Genomic DNA, 24,400 nt, shown 5'->3' on the forward strand with positions numbered 1-24,400 from the left:
TTACTGTTACTAATCATGTTACTGCTCCTTTTACTGTTACTAATCATGTTACTGCTCCTTTTACTGTTACTAATCATGTTACTGCAGTTGCCATACCAGACAGTTACGCAACCCGTCAGGATGCTCTCGATGGTGCAGAATTAACATTAATTGTTTACGAGGTCCAAATTCGCTCCATTCCTTTTAATTTTTTGCATTTTTTACAAACACCCCATATACTTTTGTGACTATATACCATTCGGTTTTGAAGTAGACTTTCTTAAGAATATTGAACATTTAAACAACATGTTGCTTGGCCCAAGCAAGTCTCTTATTCTTATTGGTGTCCTTTAGTAGTGGTTTCTTTGCAGCAATTCATCCATAAAGGCCTGATTCACGCAGACTCCTCTGAACAGTTGATGTTGAGATGTCTGTTACTTGAACTCTTTGAAGCATTTACTTGGGCTGCAATCTGAGGTGCAGTTAACTCTAATTAACGTATCCTCTGCAGCTGTTGTAACACTGGAACTTCCTTTCCTGTGGCGGTCCTCATGAGAGCCAGTTTCAACATAGTGCTTGATGGTTTCTGCGACTGCACTTAAAGAAACTTTAAAAGTTCTTGACATTTTTTGACTGACCTTAATATCTTAAAGGAATGATGGACTGTTGTTTCTCTTTGCTAATTTGAGCTGTTCTTGCCATAATATGGATTTGGTCTTTTACTAAATAGGGCTATATTATGTATACAACTCCTACCTTGTCACAACAAAACTGATTGGCTCAAATGTATTAAGAAGAAAAGAAACTCCACAAATGAACTTTTAACAAGGAACATCTGTTAATTGAAATGCATTCCAGGTGACTACTGTACCTCATAAAGTTGGTTGAGAGAATGCCAAGAGTGTGCAAAGCTGTCATCAAGGCAAAGGGTGGATCCTTTGAAGAATATCAAATATATTTTGATTTGTTTAACACTTTTTTGGTTATTACATGATTCCATATGTGTTATTTCATAGTTTTGATGTCTTCACTATTATTCTACAATGTAGAAAATAGTAAAAATAAAGAAAAACCCTGGAATGACTCGGTGTGTCCAAACCTTTGACTGATACTGTACGTCCAACAGCAGCACCCGCTAACTTTCCTGCTGTAGCTATAGCTGGCTAACAATATCAGTTTACAGAGTCATGTTTAAAACATTTTTTGAAATGAATCATACTTCTGTGAACATTAGCATGTACTGTGTTTCATAGCGAGCTAGAGAAGGAGAGAGGGGAGTGGCACAGTCAGTTCGGCCACCAGGCAGACAGAGTCGGAACCATGCACTAGGCCTATCAATCGATAATAAAAAGCTGTATCTCACAATTTCTTGGCTCGAAATTTCAGTAAAGCAGGGGCTATCATCAATGACCTAGTCCTAACCTATGCTATTCTACACGCAACAGACCGAAGACTGAACATACACTCCTCATCATTAGCAAAGAGAAAAAGCATGCGAGCCAGCATGAGAAGGGGGGGGGGGGTAGTCATCAGAGCCGTGCGCCTCACAGGAGGCTGCTTGAGGGGATGATGGCTCATAATAATGTTTGTAATGGTCTTTTATCAGTCTCATAGTACAACACCTGACATTCACTCAATATGGTTAGTAGATATAGCCCCCACTCATCATCATCATCATCCCCACAACCCTACTCCCCAGCTAGGCAAGAGGACCACTCTGGACCAGTTCTGTGATTCAGCCTAGGCAGAAGCAGAGGGTTTTGTGTGTGTTCGTGTGCGTGTGTGTTGCTGCCAATGACTGGGGCAAAGCAGTTGGCTAGGTAGTGCTCTGTGTCAGCTGTCGTGGGCAGCCTAGCTGTTTGGAAAAGAATGTGCTTTCTGTAACCTTGAGTGTCCATGCATACCTTTGAAATGTTTGGATCCTATTTTAATGTCAATTTTATTGGTAGATTCAAATAAAGATTTTAAAGTGTGTGTGTCTGTCCATCTAAATAGATGTAATATGGTTGTCAAAACAATTGAGTTCCTATTCAATTAATCACTATGGTCCCTGTCATAATGATGCAGTGGCAGCACTCAACAGCAATTAACCAGTCCTTATGAGAAGCAGGTCTCAGATCAGAATAGAGGAGTAACAGCATAGCCAATCTCCCCATGCCACTGACACCTATACCACTCTCTCTCTCACACACACACACACACACACACACACACACACACACACACACACACACACACACACACACACACACACACACACACACACACACACACACACACAATCTCATATGGATGAAACCATGGCAACCATTCTGTCATTGGACAATGGAAGTGAGAAATGATTGCCGTTCAACAGTTGGATTCCAAATCGCTATCGTTGACTCTTCTTCCCTTTTATTGTATAGAGAGAACATTACAGAAATGAGCTGTAAAGCAGTCATATACATACTCAATTTACAGTATGTGGTTACACTCCACTGTCTCTAGTGAGATTCATTTGTCTCTTCATTAGCCCTTATGTTTACCCGGTATGTTGACTACTACTGTTATTCTAATTACAGCAACAACCTGGGATGAGATTAAGGTTCAATTTCTATTGCGGATGTATTTTGTGTTTTGGTATTTACTGTGATCTGAAACATAATGGCCCACCTGTCACACCCTGATCTGTTTCACCCCCCTCCAGGTGTCACCCATCTTCCCATTATCCCCTGTGCATTTATACCTGTGTTCTCTGTTTGTCTGTTGCCAGTTCGTGTTGTCTTCTCGGGTCTTACCAGCGTTCTTTCCCGCCATCCTGTTTCTCTAGTTCTGTTTCCTAGTTTTCCCTGTTACTGACCATTCTGCCTGCCCGTACCCCGAGCCTGCCTGCTGTCCTGTACCTGCCTGACTCTGACCTGATTACGAACCTCTGCCTGCCCGGACCCCGAGCCTGCCTTCCGTCCTGTACCTGCCTGACTCTGACCTGATCACGAACCTCTGCCTGCCCTCGACCTGCCCTTTGCCTGCCCCGTGTTTCTAATAAATCTTCTGAGAACTGTACTATCCGCCTCCCGTGTCTGCATCTGGGTCATATCCTGAGTCGTGACACCACCAGTGACCCTGTGACAGAAAATCCATCTCCTAAACCACTGTCTCATTCCACATTATATCCTCAGTAAATTGTACACCATGAGTGTGTTTGTGTCTCTATAAAGGCCATGTAGCTCAAATATAGCCCCAAATTGGACTCTTGTCACCATTACACTAAATAGGAGTCACTGCTTTTGAATACTATAACTGATACAGTGGAAGGCTTATTTACCACTCAGCTCAACAGAAAAGAGACAAAAGCTCACAGGACCTAATATAAGAAGAGTGAGCAGAGCTTGCTGCTGTGTGATTAACCTATGCCAGAAACAAACATCCTCGATGTAGGTAAAGACTGGAATATTCTGACCATACTGTATTACCCAGATCTATAATAAAATAAATACCACTATGATAATTTGGACAATATACAATCCGTTTTTGAACAATATACAGTTAAACTAACTTAAATGTGAATCCCCTTCACAACCTCTGAATAATAAGATGTGTATATTTATAATCTCTTCCATCTTCCACTTCTAGGAGCTTTATATCACTACATCACAGACAGAGCAAGAGAAAGAGAGAGAGAGAGAGAGAGAGAATGTGTTTGTAGTTTTATTGAGTGTGTAGTGAAGCCTAGGGGGCTGTAAACCATAAGATTAACTGCCCTGCACGGCTGCACTTCTCTCTTCTGGAGCTGTAAAACAATGAGAGGCTGATTGAGAGTAAATGGACTTCAGTCCTTAGTCTTACTGACAATTAGAGTCACTCACAGGGCCTGGAATGTGTCTTTCTGTCACTTTACAGTACAGTTCATCGCTGGGTGTGCTCTCCAACCACGATCTCTGGAAATCCTGGGTATTCTGGAAAAGTTACCGGAATTTTGCAACCCTACTTATAGGGTACCCGTATTTAACCTTATATTTAACAACTGTAACACCCCTGTAGTCAATCCTCAATAACCTTTCTTTCTTTTCATGGAACCTGTCATATTTGGAATCTATTGAGTAAAGTTAAATTCATAGCATTGAAATTCTAAATGGAATCGCAGCACTGTAACAATGTGGTATAAAAAGGGTTTTGGGAAAAAAATCTATTGACTTTTCATCATGGCAAGACAGTATGTCCACGCCTTTTAGAAAGAGAAATACATCTCTGCCAAGGAGTGGGAAGTATTATTATTATTATTACTATTATTATTATATTTCTCACCCACCAAGACACGACTCCATGCTGCACAACTATAAGACAGTCTCTCTCTCTCCTCTCTTTCACTCTCTTTCCATATACGTCACATTCCTCTCAACCTGACAAACAACATTTGTATTTAATGTTTTCCAAAAGGTGGTCTAAGATATGCATGTCAGGTACTAAGGCAAGAAAATTACCATAAGTTATTATAAACAGTGAGTAGCAGCAGCGTAAAAACAAATGGGGGGAGGGGGTGGGGTGACAATGTAAATAGTCCGTTCTGTCCGGTGACCTAAACTAGGATATGCTTAATCCCGGCTGTCCTACAATCTAAGCTAGATGCCCTGAATCTCACAAAAATCATCAAGGAATCCACCAGGTACAACACTAAATCCGTAAACATGGGCACCCTCATAGATATTATCCTGACCAACTTGCCCTCCAAATACACCTCTGCTGTTTTCAATCAAGTTCTCAGCGATCACTGCCTCATTGCCTGCATCCGCTATGGGTCCCCGGTCAAACAACCACCCCTCATCACTGTCAAACGCTCCCTAAAACATTTCTGCGAGCAGGCCTTTCTAATCGACCTGGTCCGGGTATCCTGGAAGGATATTGACCTCATCCCGTCAGTTGAGGATGCCTGGTTGTTCTTTAACTTCTTATGGCTGGGATCCTGTTAACGGGATCGATATGACAAAAGCCAGTGAAAGCGCAGGGCGCCAAATTCAAAACAACAAAAATCTCATAATTAAAATTCCTCAAACATAGAAGTATTTTACACCATTTTAAAGATAAACTTGTTGTTAATCCCACCAAAGTGTCCGATTTCAAAAAGGCTTTACAACGAAAGCACACCAAACGATTATGTTAGGTCAGCACCTAGTCACAGAAAAACACATCCATTTTTCCAGCCAAAGAGAGGAGTCACAAAAAGCAGAAATAGAGATAAAAGTTATCACTAACCTTTGATGATCTTCATCAGATGACACTCATAGTACTTCATGTTACACAATATATGTATGTTTTGTTCGATTAAGTTCATATTTACATACAAAAATCTGAGTTTACATTGGCGCTTTACGTTCAGTAGTTCCAAAACATCCAGTGATTTTGCAGAGAGCCACATCAATTTACAGAAATACTCATAATGAACATTGATAAAAGATACAACTATTATGCATGGAATTATAGATACACTTCTCCTTAATGCAACCGCTGTGTCAGATTTCAAAAAAGCTTTATCGAGAAAGCACACCATGTAATAATCTGAGTACAGCGCTCAGGCAACAAATTAAGCCATATAGATATCCGCCATGTTGTGGAGTCAACAAAGTCAGAAATAGTATTATAAATATTCACTTACCTTTGATGATCTTCATCAGAATGCACTCCCAGGAAACCCAGTTCCACAATAAATGTTTGATTTGTTCGATAAAGTCCATCATTTATGTCCAAATACCTCCTTTTTGTTCGCGCGTTTAGCCCAGTAATCAAAATGCATGAGGCGCGATCACTAGGTGCAGACGAAAAGTCAAAAAGTTCCGTTACAGTCCGTAGAAACATGTCAAACGATGTATAGAATCAATCTTTAGGATGTTTTTAACAGAAATCTTCAATAATGTTCCAACCGGAGAATTCCTTTGTCTTCAGAAATGCAATGGAACGCAAGCTAACTATCACGTGGACGCGTGTGGTCAGCTCATGGCACTCTGCCAGACCCCTGACTCAAAGAGCCCTCAATCTGGACCCTCTCTTTCTAAAATTATCCATTGTTGCAACCCCTATAACTAGTCTGTTCCACCTCTCTTTCGTTTCGTCCGAGATTCCTAAAGATTGGAAAGCTGCCGCAGTCATCCCCCTCTTCAAAGGGGGTGACACTCTAGACCCAAATAGTTACAGACCTATATCAATCCTGCCCTGCCTTTCAAGTCTTCGAAAACCAAGTTAACAAACAATTCACTGAAATTTTGTATCCCACTGCACCTTCTCCACTGTGCAATCCGGTTTCCGAGCTGGTAACGGGTGCACCTCAGCCACGCTCAAGGTACTAAACGATATCATAACAGCCATCGAAAAAACACAGTACTGTCTTCAACAACCTGGCCAAGGCTTTCGACTCTGTCAATCACCGTATTCTTATCGGCAGACTCAACAGCCTTGGTTTCTCAAATTACTGCCTCGTCACGTCCACCAACTACTTCTCAGATAGAGTTCAGTGTGTCAAATTGGAAGGCCTATTGTCCGGACCTCTGGGAGTCTCTATGGAGGTACCACAGGGTTCAACTCTTGGGCCGACTCTTTTCTCTGTATATATCAATGATGTTGCGCTTGCTGCGGGGGATTCCTTGATCCACCTCTACGCAGACAACACCATTCTGTATACTTCTGGCTCTTCTTTGGACACTGTGTTAACAAACCTCCAAACGAGCTTCAATGCCATAATGTAATACATTTGAAAATGATAGTTTCCGGATTAAAGAAGTTACAAGTGCATATCGGCCTACATGATGATACGCGGCTGCTGTTTTAAAAACAAATGGCTTTTTCTCAATTTCATTGATGGTCAGATACTTCAGTTGTGACTGGTTCTGTTGACCTACAGTTTTACAGTTTATAGACAACTTTAGCTCTGTTCCAAACCTAGACTATCCTCTTTTTTAACAATAGCCTGTATAGAAATCAAAACCTCTCTGGTGTTGCAGCATGCGCTCTTTCGTTGTCCTGCTCTGTTGTAGTATTACAAGATTCTGCTTGTATCCAGTCATTTAAAATAATGTCGAATTTTCTCGGACTGCAAATAAGATGATAGATTCAAGCAGTGCTTTTAATATAATGGGGATCTTTTCACCCCTGCATGTCACGCCCTGGCCTTAGTATTATTTGTTTTCTTTATTATTTTAGTTAGGTCAGGGTGTGACATGGGAAATGTTTGTGTTTTGTCGGTTTTGGGTGGTTATATGGTAAAGGGGGTGTTGGGTGTAGTGTATGGGTTTGTGTTGAGTGTATGTATCTAGCTGTGTCTATGGGTGTGTAGTTTTCTAGGAAAGTCTATGGTTGCTTGAATGGGTTCTCAATTAGAGACAGCTGGTTTCGGTTGTCTCTAATTGGGAACCATATTTAAGGCTGCCATAGGCTTTAGCTGTTTGTGGGTCATTGTATATGTATATGTATATGTCGACGTAAGTAGTTTGTGTGTGCACTTGCGTTTGAAGTTTCACGATCGATTGTTGTTTTGTTAGTTTGAATAAGTGTTTCGTGTTCATCTTCGTCGTGGTAAATAAAGAAGATGTATTCATATCATGTTGCGCCTTGGTCCTCTCATTCATGTCAACACGATCGTGACAGAATGACCCACCTATATAGGGAGCCAATACGCCTGCACGGTCCGGTATTTCCGGCGCCACCTCCCCGCCCCAGTTCAGTTCCACCAGTGCCTACACCACGTAACAGGCTTCCAGTGTGTCTCCAGAGCCCTGTTCCTCCTCCACGCACTCTTCCTATGGTGCGTGTCTCCAGCCCGGTACCACCAATTCCGGCACCACGCACTAAGCCTCCTGTGTGTCTCCAGAGTCCTGTGCATCCTGTTGCTGCTCCCCGCACTAGCCCTGAGATGCGTGTCCCCAGTCCGGTACCACCAGTTCCGGCCCCACGCACTAGGCCTAATGTGCGTCCCCAGGGTCCAGTATGCCCTGTTCCTTCTCCCCGCACTAGCCTGAAAGTGCGTGCCTTTAGCCCGGTGCCTCCAGTTCCGGCACCAGGCACCAGGCCTACAGTGCGTCTCATCCGGCCAGAGCCATCCGTCTCCCCAGCGCCGTCTGAGCCATCCGTCTCCCCAGCGCCGTCTGAGCCATCCGTCTCCCCAGCGCCGTCTGAGCCATCCGTCTCCCCAGCGCCGTCTGAGCCATCCGTCTCCCCAGCGTCATCTGAGCCATCCGTCTGTCCAGAGCCATCAGAGCCGCCCGTCTGTCCCGAGCCGTCAGAGCCGATAGTCAGTCAGGAGCCGCTAGAGCCATTCGTCAGTCAGGATCTGCCAGAGCCGGCAACCAGACAGGATCTGCCAGAGCCGCCAACCAGACAGGATCTGCCAGAGCCGCCAACCAGACAGGATCTGCCAGAGCCGCCAACCAGACAGGATCTGCCAGAGCCGCCAACCAGACAGGATCTGCCAGAGCCGCCAACCAGACAGGATCTGCCAGAGCCGTCAGCCAGCCATGAGCAGCCAGATCCGTCAGCCAGCCATGAGCAGCCAGATCCGTCAGCCAGCCATGAGCAGCCAGATCCGTCAGCCAGCCATGAGCAGCCAGATCCGTCAGCCAGCCATGAGCAGCCAGATCCGTCAGCCAGCCATGAGCAGCCAGATCCGTCAGCCAGCCATGAGCAGCCAGATCCGTCAGCCAGCCATGGGCCGTCCCTCAGTCCGGAGCTGCCGTCCCTCAGTCCGGAGCTGCAGTCCCTCAGTCCGGAGCTGCAGTCCCTCAGTCCGGAGCTGCCGTTCCTCAGTCCGGAGCTGCCGTTCCTCAGTCCGGAGCTGCCCCTTATCCTTGTGCTGCCCCTTATCCTTGTGCTGCACCTTATCCTGGTACTCTCCCTTATCCTGGTGCTGCCCCTTAGTCCGGAGCTGCCCCTTAGTCCGGAGCTGCCCCTTAGTCCGGAGCTGCCCCTTAGTCCGGAGCTGCCCCTTAGTCCGGAGCTGCCCCTTAGTCCGGAGCTGCCCCTTAGTCCGGAGCTGCCCCTTAGTCCGGAGCTGCCCCGTAATTCAGTGGGGTTAATGTGGAGGGGGGTCATTTGGAGGAAGCTACGGAGGCGGTTAGTGACTGTGGTGGGGTGGGGACCACGACCAGTGCCGGAGCCGCCACCGTGGAAGGAAGCCCACCCAGACCCTCCCCTAGACTGTGTGCTGGTGCGCTCGGAGTTCGCACCTTAAGGGGGGGGTTATGTCTCGCCCTGGCCTTAGTATTATTTGTTTTCTTTATTATTTTAGTTAGGTCAGGGTGTGACATGGGAAATGTTTGTGTTTTGTCGGTTTTGGGTGGTTATATGGTAAAGGGGGTGTTGGGTGTAGTGTATGGGTTTGTGTTGAGTGTATGTATCTAGCTGTGTCTATGCGTGTGTAGTTTTCTAGGAAAGTCTATGGTTGCTTGAATGGGTTCTCAATTAGAGTCAGCTGGTTTCGGTTGTCTCTAATTGGGAACCATATTTAAGGCTGCCATAGGCTTTAGCTGTTTGTGGGTCATTGTATATGTATATGTATATGTCGACGTAAGTAGTTTGTGTGTGCACTTGCGTTTGAAGTTTCACGATCGTTTGTTGTTTTGTTAGTTTGAATAAGTGTTTCGTGGTCATCTTCGTCGTGGTAAATAAAGAAGATGTATTCATATCATGTTGCGCCTTGGTCCTCTCATTCATGTCAACACGATCGTGACACTGCAATTGTCCGCGGTGGAATGTGAATCCACAACTTTCTGGCTACTTTGCCATGCAGGCTAATGCTTACAAAACAAAGATCCGTTTCTAAAACTGCATATCTAAAGGCTCAGGTCTGTCCTAGGAGTGAGGGTAAACAGTAGGCATGTTCTCTGATATCTACTTTATGTTTTAATTATTATTTTGTGTTCAGGTAAGGTAAAACTAGATTTTACTGAAGGGAGAAGGGAGAGACCTTTCAGAGAGGTGTGATTTTCACCAGGTATCCCTCAATATAAATAACGTACAGTCCCTTAGCGATGTTTACAGTATTTGTATGCTACTGCTGCATGACGCATAGCTTTAGATGTTGTTATTTTGGTAGCTGGCACAATTGTACAGTTTATAGGAGTTTCTATAGTGCCTTCTAGTTCTTTCTGTGTGTCAGCGAGTGCACAGTATATTTCTCTCGGGATAGTTTTATGTAATCTCTTTACTATTATTGCATGCTGTATGTGTATGTCTTAGTATCTTATAACGGGTCCTCGTGATTGAATTGTTCCTTCCTTTTAAGACCACGCCATCATATAAAACATCTTCAAATAGATGAAGCTGGGTCCGCGTGTCTGTGGTGACCAAGTTACAATAATAGGTCTCAACATCACATTCGAACTGGACAGTACTATAGTGGACAGAACCAAAACCAATCAGCACATAAGTACATAGAGGGTGAGGGCTCAGAAGCCAACCACTCAGACGAGCTCCAGCTAGAAGTTTTTTCATGGTCCTAGTCTTCCCTGGATTTAGCGATCAACTGTTTTTTTCCCGCCTGTTCTTAGAATCACTAAAGCAGTCATTTTGACTGCTCAGGATTTTTTGGGGTGTTTAACATGACTGTAACGGTCGTCTTTCTCCTCTTCTGAGTAGGAGCAAGGATCGGACCAAAATGCAGCGTATTGTGAAGACATAATCACGTTTATTTAACCTGTTGAGGATGGGGGCGCTGTTGTGACTATTTATGCTAATCGTGTAATTTTTGAAACGGCTTCCCACAAAGTTCTTGATCGTACAATATGCATATTATTATTATTATTGGATAGAAAACAGTCTATAGTTTCTATAGGAGTTGAAATTTTGTCTCTAAGTGGAACAGAGCCCATTCTACAGCAATTTCCCTGACATGGAGTCAGATTTCAGAAATTTTGGCCACTGTTCTGGAGTCAGTTAAAAGGGCACTGTTATTGCTATGACTATACGGACACTGCTTACGTCTTCCCCTGGATGCCTTTACGTGATGACGATTTGAATGGGGTCGATTGCGCGTTCACAGGCACTATAAATTAAAAAAAACTGTAGCTAGCAAGTCTTTTCTTGCTGCGTAATGCGCGTGGAGGACATCGACCCGCACTTGTTCCAAGCATTAGTGGAGGGAGTAATATTACTTTGGTCATGTTTCTACTCGTTATGGGAGTTAAAAACATCATAAGGTAGTTAATTTAAAGCGTTTTATAGCAATTTATATCCGTTTAGTGCGATTTTGGGACATTTATTTCTGAAACGCTGTGAATTGCTGGGCACGCTTCCAGTTCATCCCGAACGCAGTTGGCATTTCCACATGGCAAGAGGACAGCTTTCCACCAAAAGACGATTGGACCCAAGAAAGGATCCTTTGCCCAAGATACTGATGGAAGAACAGCTCAAAGTAGGACATTTTTATTATGATAAATCGTGTTTCTGTCGAAAAATGTTAGTGGCTTAGGACGCCATGTTTTTTGACGTAGCTTCGCTTGGCGCAAACTGTATTGAAAAGTAAGGATAATTTAAAAAATGTAATTCCGTGATTGTATTAAGAATTAAATTGTCTATCAATCCCTGTCCACCCTATATTTTTTAGTCACGTTTATGAGTATTTATGTATAAGAGTAGATCACTGTCTAAGTGGCGCACGGACATTTTCTGACCAGCTGAGCTACATTTCACATTGTCTAACCATGATTTTGGTGGCTAAATATAAACATTTTCGATCAAACTCTATATGGATTGTGTAATATGATGTTACAGGAGTGTCATCTGAAGAATTCTGAGAAGGTTAGTGAAAAAATTAATATATTTTGGCGATGTTGACTTTTATCGCTCACTTTGGCTAGAATCAATGCTGGGCTGCTATGTGCTATGTGCTATGCTAATATAACGATTTATTGTGTTTTCGCTGTAAGACACTTAGAAAATCTGAAATATTGTCTGTATTCACAGGATCTGTGTCTTTCGATTCGTGTATGCTGTGTATTTTTACGAAATGTTTGATGATTAGTAAGTAGGTAAACACGTTGCTCTAAGTAGTTTTTCTATTCCATTTGTGACGGTGGGTGCAATTGTAACCTATGCCATCTACCTGAAATATGCACTTTTTTCTAACAAAACCTATCCCATACCATAAATATGTTATCAGACTGTCATCTGATGAGTTTTTTTCTTGGTTAGGGGCTATAAATATCTTAGTTTAGCCGAATTGGTGAAAGCTACTGGTGTTGGTGGACAAATAAAAGATGGTGGATTATGCTAATGTGTTTTTAGGTAATAGATGTACATCTTTACATATTGTGTCTTCCCTGTAAAACATTTTAAAAATCGGACATGTTGACTGGATTCACAAGATCTGTGTCTTTCATTAGCTGTATTGGACTTTAATGTGTGAAAGTTAAATATTTTTAAAAAATATTTTTTTTTAATTTCGCGGCACTGGTTTTTCAGTGGGGGTGGGGGGGGAGTGCCGCTAGCGGCACTCTCATCCTAGACAGGTTAAACGAAGACGAAAAACACTTGAACAAACTACAAAATAACAAACGACGTGAACAGACCTGAACTTGAGAACCAAAACACATGAACACACGAACAGGACGGAACACAGGAACAAACAAAACGAAACAATCCCATGTGGTACAAACACTGACACAGGAACAATCACCCACAAACAAACAGTGATAACAGCCTACCTTAATATGGTTCTCAATCAGAGGAAACGTAAAACACCTGCCCCTGATTGAGAACCATATCAGGCTAAATAACAATGAACCCAACATAGAAACACATAACATAGAATGCCCACCCAGCTCACGTCCTGACCAACTAAACACATACTAAACAAAGGAAATAAGGTCAGGATCGTGACAATGACTCAACATTTCTTGAGTCATGCCCTCCTCCAAGCTTGACTTTTCCAAAATAAGTCTGTATAAGTCTGTCGGTGTTAGAATTGTAATATCACAAACAAAACTGGAGTGATGACCAGTTTTAGGAAGGCCTGTTTTTTTTATGGTTTTCCACATTACCCCTCCTTCTTCCAACAGTTGGACCTGCTCCGCTCCTTATTCCGACTGTTGAAAGTGCATTTCCTAGCTGATAATCACCCAGATAATTGCCTCGAAACTAAACCTAAACTATACCGAAACTAATTTCACACATATAACAACAGATTAAATAAATTATGTAAAATATGATGGCGAGAAAGTGGGAGAATGGGTGAGTTAATGAGCGAGGGGAAGCGAACGATGCCTAATTATGTAATCACCAATTGTGAATGAAGAACGGGGCAGGCCATTCTATTTTATTGATCCATTCTAATTACAATCTTTAAAAAGTCCACCAAATCAAAGCATGATCAGTCTACTCTCAAAGTGAGAGCCTGCGTAATTGTACATGCTGAATAGCTTCCAATTTCTGGGATAATATCCACATTGGGCAGCAGGTGAGAAAGTGTCAGAGAATGTGGTGATGAGGCTTGTGGAACCTTACGTTGGCAAGGGAATTAATGTCAGCATGGACAAGTTCTTCACTTCACTGTCATTGGAAAACAAGTTGCTTGCAAAGAAGACTGGCCGACACCATGAACAAAGTGATATGGGAGCTCCATGTACAGAATAAGACACTTGCACAGCCGTTGTACAACAGTGCTGAAGACAGGACGCAAAGAGAAAACCGGAGACTATTACACACGACAACCAAGCAAAGGTATGTCAAAGTGTCACGCAAGTGAAAGTTACAGAAATTGTGTCAACTGTTAGGACAAGGGATAACAGCTACACTTACACTGAGTCCAGGGTGTAACTTTCACTGGGGATTTCTGCCCCCCCCCCCCCCCCAGGGTAATTTTATTATTGGAATGTGATACAAAAGGAGGCAGCGGTGTGCTTTAGGACCATGCGGACGCCTCCGAGTGGTCGGGTAGGCTGTTTGGAGTGTTTTTCCGACTGGAAAAAATATAAAAAATTTCAAATAAGAATTTATGTCCTACCCACTTCTAAAACCAAAGTTGCGCTCCTGCACTGAGTGCACAAAACATGCTCTTTCCATGACAGACTGACCAGGTGAATTCAGGAGAAAGCTATGATCCCTTATTGATGTCACCTGTTTAATACACTCCAAATAGTCTACATGAAAGGGAGGAGACAGGTTAAAGAAGGATATTTAAGCATTGAGACAAATAAGACATGATTGTGTATGTGTGCCATTCAGATGATGAATGGGCAAGTCAGAAGATTTAAGTGCCTTCGAATCGGTATAGTAGTAGGTGCCAGGCTCACCGCTTTGTGTAAAAAAAGGAAATGCTGTTGGGTTTTTCCCGCTCAACAGTTTCCTGTGTGTATTAAGAATGGTCCACCACCCAAAGGACATTCAGCCAACTTGACACAACTGTGAGAGGCATTGGAGTCAACATGGGCCAGCATCACTGTGGAATGCTTTCGAGTCCATGCTATGACGAATTGAGACAGTTCTGAGGGGAAAAAAAGGGTATGCAACTCAATATTAAGAAGGTGTTCCTAATGTTTGGTACACTCAGTGTACACAACCAAATTATTATTTTTGGGATAGCATATATAAAATGTATTAATTACACTGTTAGAATGTTGCAGTCAGAATGACTGCTCATTAGCTTTAAGGGTGGTCCCTCAAAGCCCAGCAGTGCTAGTGTTAAAGCTGCAATATGTAGCTTTTTGGACGACCTGAACAAATTCACATAGAAATATGAGTTATAGACCTGTCATTCTCATTGAAAGCAAGTCTAAGAATCAGTAGATTTGTTCTATGTGCCTTATTTATATGCTTCCTGTTCTTAACTTCTGTTTTTGAACCTTTTACTTTCAAACAGCTGAAAATAAAACATTTCCTGTTATTGAAAATATATTTCACAGTGGTTTAGATGGTACAATGATTCTCTTGCACGCCTGCTCCCACTCTCCCTCTCTGGCGCTCGAGGGCGCCAGGCTGCCCTGCATTTCGTACACCTGTCACCATCATTACGCGCAGCAGTGCTCATTGGACTCACCTGGACTCCTTCCCTTTGTTGATTGCCCCGTCTATAACTGTCTGCTCCCCCGTTTGCTCCCCAGGTCAGCATTAATGTCGTTATGTGTTCATGTCCAGACGCTGTCCTGTCCTATGTCCGTTGCTATTAAATGTTCACTCCCTGTACCTGCTTCTCATCTCTACTAGCGTCAAGCCCTACACTATAGATTGCTTGTTTTGTCACATAAACTGAAATTAGGCAAACTATTAGAATTTTTAATTAGTTTGGGAGAACTCATAATTGTCATTTTGGGTGAGGCCTTAAAAATTTGACAACGTGACAATTATCTAAAAAATGGTTGGGAGTCAAGCATATTTATTTTTCATTGTGACAATCAATTAGTGGGCGCGGCCAACACACTTGACAAGATAGAGGTTTGTTGAGAATGGAATGTATATGTTTTTGAATAACATTCTTAGAACGTTCTCTGAACGTTACTAACGTTTTCTTGTGGTTTTTATGGAAAGTTTTCTTAATGTCCTCGAACAATTTGAAAACATGACTTTAAATAGAACCATGAGGAAACCTGTAGGAAACGTTATGCTTGAGTACTGAAATGGAGACCAAAATTGAAATGAAATGTAATCATGTTTGAACTTTTAGGAAATGTTCTGTTAAAGTAAAAAAATACCAAGAAAACACAATGTTTGTCAAGTTCCTTAAATGTGCTGAGAATGTTCCAAAGCCAAGCAATTATCCTGCACCGTTCCCAGAGAGGTGTGTGACGGTTGTATCCAGAATAACCATACGACAACCATGCTTTCACCAAGCTCTAACAAACATAGTTCTCAGAATGTTATGTGCTCTCTCTCTCTCCCTCTCCCTCTCCATCTGAAGTCGGTGTGAAATTTAAGATGGAGAAAAGCTAAGGAAGGCAATGGCAAATCCTGGCTAGAGCTCCCAAAACCCACTCATCTCTCTCAGAAGAATTAGTTCCATCACATCAAGAGGAGGAAAATGAGGGATGGGAGGGGGAGAAGGGGTGGGTAGAGATGAGGAAGAATGGGAGAAGAGAGAATGGATGTAAAGGGACAGAAGGGGGAGGGGAGAATGGAGAAGGGAGAGAAGGAGAGGGGAAGGAAGGATAGAAATGGAGCGAGAAAAGGAAGTGCGCAGAGGACAGAGGGGGCGAGGTGAGGGGGAGGAAAGGAAGATGAGAGAAGAGGAAAGAAGAGGCGGGGGAAATAGAGAAGAAAAAGGAGATTAACGGGGAACAGGATGGTGAAATGTTGAATAAAGGGGATTTGAATCACATAAAAGATGGCCTTGGAGAGGTTCCCTGGAGGAGAGAGGGAAGAGGGGGGGGAGAGGAGAGGAGAGGAGGGAGGATGGGAGGGGGAGAGGATGGTAAAAGGCAGACAGAGGAGGCAGACAGGGATAGATAGGAGACTCATTTTTTCAGCAACTGCAGCTCCACACTTACGAGGTGATAGAAGAAGAGATGTATCAAAAATACAACACGAAGGTGAATAGTATTGTTTATAGCATGTCGGCTATGGCATAACACCAACTGTCATGGGAGTCGGTTAAAGCATAAACCCATCTAGCAGCCAGGATAGAATATATAGCAGGTACTTTCATAACAAAACTCATTTTTAATCCTTTATTTTTCACTGCATTCTCCCAATTCTCTGTCTCTCTCTTACACCCCCACATACAGACACATGCATGCACGCACACACATGGATGCACACACAACAGACATACCACAGGAGGTTGGTGGCCCTTTAATTGGAGAGGACGTGCTCAAGGTATTGGCTGGAGTGGAATAAGTGGAATGGTATCAAATACATCAAACACATGGTTTCCATGTGTTTGATGCCATTCAATTCACTCTGTTCCAGTCACTATTATGAGCTGTCCTCCCCTCAGCAGCCTCCACTGACACATACAGTGCCATGGATGTCATGACTTTTAACGGCATGGTTGGATTGGCCATCTGGCAATTCTGGCAAATGCCAGATGGGCTGGATAGGTTTTTAGTTGGGTGGGCTGGTCAAAATTGAGACACACACCAAAAAAGTTTTTTTATATAAAAATAATACAATGAAAAAAGTTATATTTTTTATTTATTTTTAACGATATTTCACAATTTCCCTGTTATACTAATCTATAATGAGCCTTTGGATGATCAGTGGGTCGGCATGGTTTTCTGATAGGCTGAGGTCCCGCAAAATGTGCACCGGCCATTGCAAAGGCATAGGCCTAATAGGTCTCATGGGTAGCAGCAAAACTTTTGGGGGGACATTATAATAACTGTTGGATGAATACATGGCTATTATCAGTGGGTATTATACACTGCTCAAAAAATAAAGGGAACACTTAAACAACACAATGTAACTCCAAGTCAATCACACTTCTGTGAAATCAAACTGTCCACTTAGGAAGCAACACTGATTGACAATAAATTTCACATGCTGTTGTGCAAATGGAATAGACAAAAGGTGGAAATTATAGGCAATTAGCAAGACACCCCCCAAAACAGGAGTGATTCTGCAGGTGGTGACCACAGACCACTTCTCAGTTCCTATGCTTCCTGGCTGATGTTTTGGTCACTTTTGAATGCTGGCGATGCTCTCACTCTAGTGGTAGCATGAGACGGAGTCTACAACCCACACAAGTGGCTCAGGTAGTGCAGTTCATCCAGGATGGCACATCAATGCGAACTGTGGCAAAAAGGTTTGCTGTGTCTGTCAGCGTAGTGTCCAGAGCATGGAGGCCCTACCAGGAGACAGGCCAGTAGATCAGGAGACGTGGAGGAGGCCGTAGGAGGGCAACAACCCAGCAGCAGGACCGCTACCTCCGCCTTAGTGCAAGGAGGTGCACTGCCAGAGCCCTGCAAAATGACCTCCAGCAGGCCACAAATGTGCATGTGTCAGCATATGGTCTCACAAGGGGTCTGAGGATCTCATCTCGGTACCTAATGGCAGTCAGGCTACCTCTGGCGAGCACATGGAGGGCTGTGCGGCCCCACAAAGAAATGCCACCCCACACCATGACTGACCCATCGCCAAACCGGTCATGCTGGAGGATGTTGCAGGCAGCAGAACGTTCTCCACGGCGTCTCCAGACTCTGTCACGTCTGTCACATGTGCTCATGTGCTCAGTGTGAACCTGCTTTCATCTGTGAAGAGCACAGGGCGCCAGTGGCGAATTTACCAATCTTGGTGTTCTCTGGCAAATGCCAAACGTCCTGCACGGTGTTGGGCTGTAAGCACAACCCCCAACTGTGGACGTCGGGCCCTCATACCACCCTCATTGAGTCTGTTTCTGACCGTTTGAGCAGACACATGCACATTTGTGGCCTGCTGGAGGTCATTTTGCAGGGCGCTGGCAGTGCACCTCCTTGCACAAAGGCGGAGGTACCGGTCCTGCTGCTGGGTTGTTGCCCTCCTACGGCCTCCTCCACGTCTCCTGATGTACTGGCCTGTCTCCTGGTAGCGCCTGCATGCTCTGGACACTACGCTGACAGACACAGCAAACCTTTTTGCCACAGTTCGCATTGATGTGCCATCCTGGATGAACTGCACTACCTGAGCCACTTGTGTGGGTTGTAGACTCCGTCTCATGCTACCACTAGAGTGAGAGCACCGCCAGCATTCAAAAGTGACCAAAACATCAGCCAGGAAGCATAGGAACTGAGAAGTGGTCTGTGGTCTATTTTGTTCTAGGTACGTTCTCCAGCTGGTTTGACATTGGTAATGTTCTCAAATAGTTCAGAAAACATTAAGAAACACATTTCTTCTTTGGGAATTTCAGTATTTCAGCAAAACGTTTCCTACAGGTTTCCTCATGATTCTATTTAAAGTCACGTTCTTAAATTATTCCAAAAAAGTTACAAAATGAATTTTCTTCAGTGGGAATTTCAGTCCTTCAGCATAACGTTTCCTACAGGTTCTTTATGGTTCTATTTAAAGTAATGTTCTTAAATCGTTCAGAGAACATTAATGAGTGCTTGTCTCCTTTGAAATGGGGTCTCATTGAATGGACTACAGTGAACAGCTTTATATGCTTACAATAACATGATATGCTAGCTCCATCCTGGCTGCGAAGTGGACTAATTCCATGGATAGAGAACAGAAGATCATAGGTTTGAATCTCACTGATGCCATGCCACAATAGAAAACAAATGTGTTTGCATGGTTAATGCCTAAGGACATGAATTTCCATTTGTCATATCTGTGCTTGGAGTTTAAAAAAAGTTACGCCAAAATAAGCTACAAGTGTTATTACAAGTCTTATAAAAACATTCAGTGGAAGCTATTCAAAAACCTCCAAATAACCTCATTTCTGTTCGTACAGCTTTTATAAAACCTCCCAGGAAAACTTAAGGAACCACAGTAAAACATTCTCAGAACCTCCCTGCAACCTAAAAACTTCCAAGGAATCAAATGTGGTAGGTGGGAAGTGTCCTACACACAAGTCCTTTAAATTGTGCATTTGCATACACACGAACACATACAGTGTTTTCATTTTTGAAGGTTGGGCACAGTGTGAGACACACTCACAGACAAACAAACACACACAAGTCCACAAGCATTCCATCAGATCTGCTAGCCTGTCTACAGTACCTCCATTCCCTCACCATGTGTGTGCGACGGTGAACCTCCTCTGTTTGTGGTTGTTGTTGTTGATCATCATGCGGCGGAGCAGGCGAGGGGAGTTCCGGGGGGAGAGGCGGGGGGAGATGGAGGAGGGCGAGCGGCGGTGGCCACGGGTCCTCTCCGGCTGCAGCAGGTTCTCTCTCAGGATCTTCACCAGGTCCTCGTTCAGACCGATATGTTTGGCCATGGGGGGCACTGCCAGGGTGTCCACCCCTACGCCAACTGCCACCCCAACCCCCATGCCAGCCTGCTGGGCCATGCCCAACCTGGGTATACCACCACCACCACCACCAGAAACAGTCAAATGACTGTATACGCCAGTCAGTCAACCAGGAGGACCGTATGCGACAGTGACAGTCTGGAACAGCTAGTGACCGTCCACAGCAGTCCGCTAAGATGTCTGCAGTTAAACAACGTGCCAAATCTCCAATCCAAAACCCCACGGGAGAGGCATTGGAAACTCTCTACTCTAGTCCTCTTTTCTTATTTTTTTTACTGAACAAAGAATTCAGAATTCACCCCAAAAAGAAAAATAGAAAATGAAAGAATACTCTTGTTTTCCTTCCGTCTCTCTCTTTCTCCAGCTGATGGATGCGTATGTTCAGGTCTGTTCTTCTGCTGGAGAGGACTGAGAGCTGTTGCTGTGAAGGTGTGACAGAGAGAGAGAAGGGATGGAGCGAAGGAGGAGAGTGAACGGGGGTTCCGTCTTTCCCAGCTCTTTAATGTACTGCTACCCAGCCAGGCACGGCACAGCCATGTAAGCCAGTGAGGTGCAACCTAGTCCAACGCAGCCCAGTCCGGTCATGCACAGCAAAGCTCTGTAGAACAGTTAAGCTCAGGATAATGCAGACCTATTCCAGTGCAGTAACCCAGTCCAGTTTGGTGTTGTGCAGTCCTGCCGCAGTCCTGCCTTGTAAGCCAGTACAGTAGAGTCCAGTGCAACAGCCCAGTCCAGCGCAGCCCTACCCTGCCTCTCCTCTGGTGCCTAGCAGAGCCTGGTGTAGACTGCAGGCTGTCTGTGTGCTAATGATCCTCTGAAGCAACGCTGAGCGTCAGAGCCCAGTACAGCACTGCCACAGTTATAGCTCCCCTCTAATCCACGCTATGGTTGCCTAGGATATTCGGCTCCGACACAGCGGGAGGATGTGTATGTGAATGTGTGTGTGAGACAAAGAGTAGGCTATACGTAACGATCAGAACAAGTTTGTGTGTGTGTTGGAGAGTGTGTGACAGGGTAAGGCTGTGTGTGGACAGTATGCATATGTATGGGTACAGTATATGCACATGAGTGCTGTGTGTGTGTGTGTGTGTGTGTGTGTGTGTGTGTGTGTGTGTGTGTGTGTGTGTGTGTGTGTGTGTGTGTGTGTGTGTGTGTGTGTGTGTGTGTGTGTGTGTGTGTGTGTGTGTAAACAGAGAAATGAGAGTGAAGGGCGTAGGTTACTCCTGGATCACTTGTCAGGTGGTGCAGCAGACAGCACTAAAAGCACACATTAGTTATTGAGTAACCCTCAGCCCACTAGAAGCAGGACACACATTAGTTATTGAGTAACCCTCAGCCCACTAGAAGCAGGACACACATTAGTTATTGAGTTACCCTCAGCCCACTAGAAGCAGGACAAGACATTAGTTATTGAGTTACCCTCAGCCCACTAGAAGCAGGACACACATTAGTTATTGAGTAACCCTCAGCCCACTAGAAGCAGGACGCACATTAGTTATTGAGTAACCCTCAGCCCACTAGAAGCAGGACACACATTAGTTATTGAGTAACCCTCAGCCCACTAGAAGCAGGACACAGATTAGTTATTGAGTAACCCTCAGCCCACTAGAAGCAGGACACACATTAGTTATTGAGTAACCCTCAGCCCACTAGAAGCAGGACAAGACATTAGTTATTGAGTAACCCTCAGCCCACTAGAAGCAGGACACACATTAGTTATTGAGTAACCCTCGGCCCACTAGAAGCAGGACAAGACATTAGTTATTGAGTAACCCTCAGCCCACTAGAAGCAGGACACACATTAGTTATTGAGTACCCGAAGCCCACTAGAAGCAGGACAATACATTAGTTATTGAGTAACCCTCAGCCCACTAGAAGCAGGACAAGACATTAGTTATTGAGTAACCCTCAGCCCACTAGAAGCAGGACAAGACATTAGTTATTGAGTAACCCTCAGCCCACTAGAAGCAGGACAAGACATTAGTTATTGAGTAACCCTCAGCCCACTAGAAGCAGGATAAGACATTAGTTATTGAGTAACCCTCAGCCCACTAGAAGCAGGGCAAGACATTAGTTATTGAGTAACCCTCAGCCCACTAGAAGCAGGACAAGACATTAGTTATTGAGTAACCCTCAGCCCACTAGAAGCAGAACAAGACATTAGTTATTGAGTAACCCTCAGCCCACTAGAAGCAGGACACACATTAGTTATTGAGTAACCCTCAGCCCACTAAAAGCAGGACACACATTAGTTATTGAGTTACCCTCAGCCCACTAGAAGCAGGACACACATTAGTTATTGAGTAACATTCAGCCCACTAGAAGCAGGACACACATTAGTTATTGAGTAACCCTCAGCCCACTAGAAGCAGGACGCACATTAGTTATTGAGTAACCCTCAGCCCACTAGAAGCAGGACACACATTAGTTATTGAGTAACCCTCAGCCCACTAGAAGCAGGACACACATTAGTTATTGAGTAACCCTCAGCCCACTAGAAGCAGGACGCACATTAGTGGATCAGGACAGGGTACGGCCGTGTTGCTTGGAATGTTGTGTGTGTGTGTGTGTGTGTGTGTGTGTGTGTGTGTGTGTGTGTGTGTGTGTGTGTGTGTGTGTGTGTGTGTGTGTGTGTGTGTGTGTGTGTGTGTGTGTGTGTGTGTGTGTGTGTGTGTGTGTGTGTGTGTGTGTGTGTCTGTGTGTCCAACGTGGCTGTGCCAGTCACTCCAAATGGAACCGTTACAATTAACATGCCATGTTGATAGGTGCTTCACCAGGTGGATGTGTAATAATGAATTTGATTTCATCTGCCTCTAACCTTCGACTAAAGGGGAGAAGACAAGGAGAGGAATCCTATCCAGACTTGAGATGCACCCTTGTACTGAGCCGCTCACCATTACAGTTTACAATTGGCTCATTCATCCCCCTCCTCTCCCCTGTAACTATTCCCCAGGTCGTTGCTGCAAATGAGAACGTGTTCTCAGTCAACTTACCTGGTAAAATAACGGTAAAATAAAATTAAAATTAAAAAATTAAAGGGGAGCTGATGTCATCTCATCTAGTTCGTAGAAAAAAGCCATCCCCCTTCCCTACATCTCTCATCTCTCACTTCTGTTGTTCAGATAATGTGATCAGTCACTCTCTCCTTCTATCCCTCAAATCGCTCCATTAATGTTTTTTTTTCCTTCCCTTACCTCCGTGACTTTTATCTCTGATATTCAGGCATTTTGACTGCCTAGCGATCAAGCAATGTCATTTTCAAATAGCGGCCATTGAACATGTGAAGCTCTAATGGTGTTAAACTGTATAATGTATACCTTAGACATCACAGTATCTAGTGAAAAAGGAATGCTCCTTTTTCCCGCTGAACAACATGTGTAGCCTACTTGGATATCTAGCGATGGTTCAAAGCGATCAGCTGTTCATACGTTCTTCCATTGTGTTCTTCCATACTTCTGTAGAAACAGTTCACCATCCATTGAGAGTGGAGAGAACATTATTGGTGAGACTAAGGACTGAAGAGGCCAGCATATAAGTCCATTTCGCTGACCCCATATCTACCCAGCCATATTGAGCTTGACCCCTCTGTTGTCCACAAGCCATTCTGTAAGAGCAGACCCGTATCTAGTCTACTGACAACAGAGTAAAGCCTCCGAGCAGGAACACGGGCATTTACAAAGTCATACAGCAACCACTTCGACCTGGGGAAGAAGAGACTAAAGCTATAGCTGGATTCATCTTTAATCTTGCGACTGAGACTAGAAGAAAAATAATATCCGCACCCTTTAGATGCTCAAAGCGTTTCATGCAGCATCTTTTCAACCACATCTCTTGGAGCATCTACTGTACACACACAGTATGCCCCCTCTGATCTGCCTCCTCACTGGGTACTTACAGCGGGTAAGCAGCCTCCTCACGTCCATCCTCCTCTTACAGGCTATTTACAGAGAGAAAGGACTCTGGGAAAGGCAGATGAACTCAGAATGTCACAGGAAATTACACAGTCACTTTCAGTCCAGAGCACCTGTGGCGCATCAGCGACTGAGTTTTATGCAGATAAGGGCAGTTCATGATAAAGGTCAGAATTAGCAAGGCAGTATAGACGCCATATAGGAGTTCAATTATGAAAGCAGACTGAAATGTTAAAACGTCGTGTGTAGTCAGTACTGTACACTTATCCTCTGTCTCCATCTCCTCCTCCTCCTTCTAATTATGATAACCCCATAATCATCACTATCATCAACATCATTGTCCTCAGCATAGCAACCATTATCATAGCCATCGTCACCATCCATCCGCCATCATAATCATCACCATCGTCATCATCATTGTCACCATCGCCATCATCACCTTCATCATCATCTTCCTCCTCCTCAGCACTGTAACTCAGGTTTGCAGATGCCTGTGAGAGTCTTTACAGGCACCACCTTTGGGCCAAAAGGTGTCACTACAACAGACCAACAGAAATCACAACTGGGAAAGTGTTTTAATGCTACAGTAGGGGAGACCGGGAGCAATTGTAACATTTTCAATTTCTCCAACAGAAACAAGATAGAGTGATTAAACTCACACAGTATTGCCCAT

General features: G+C 44.1%; 1 protein-coding gene across 3 annotated transcripts in view; it reads right to left on the reverse strand.

Annotated features, from left to right (window-relative positions):
* LOC129826069 (cAMP-specific 3',5'-cyclic phosphodiesterase 4D-like) overlaps positions 1–24,400 on the reverse strand; it is a 375,111-nt gene that overhangs the window by 173,524 nt on the left and 177,187 nt on the right. The window contains exon 1 of one of the 3 annotated variants that reach the window (XM_055886373.1): positions 19,578–20,825. The exons of the other annotated variants lie outside the window; for them this stretch is intronic. Coding sequence (XP_055742348.1) covers positions 19,578–19,855 — 278 coding nt within the window. The 5' untranslated portion in view covers positions 19,856–20,825. Of the gene's footprint in view, positions 1–19,577; positions 20,826–24,400 lie in introns of those variants that run through there. 3 annotated transcript variants of the gene reach the window in all.

Source organism: Salvelinus fontinalis, chromosome 28 (assembly GCF_029448725.1).
Source record: "Salvelinus fontinalis isolate EN_2023a chromosome 28, ASM2944872v1, whole genome shotgun sequence".
In the NCBI taxonomy this organism is placed as follows: Eukaryota; Metazoa; Chordata; class Actinopteri; order Salmoniformes; family Salmonidae; genus Salvelinus; species Salvelinus fontinalis.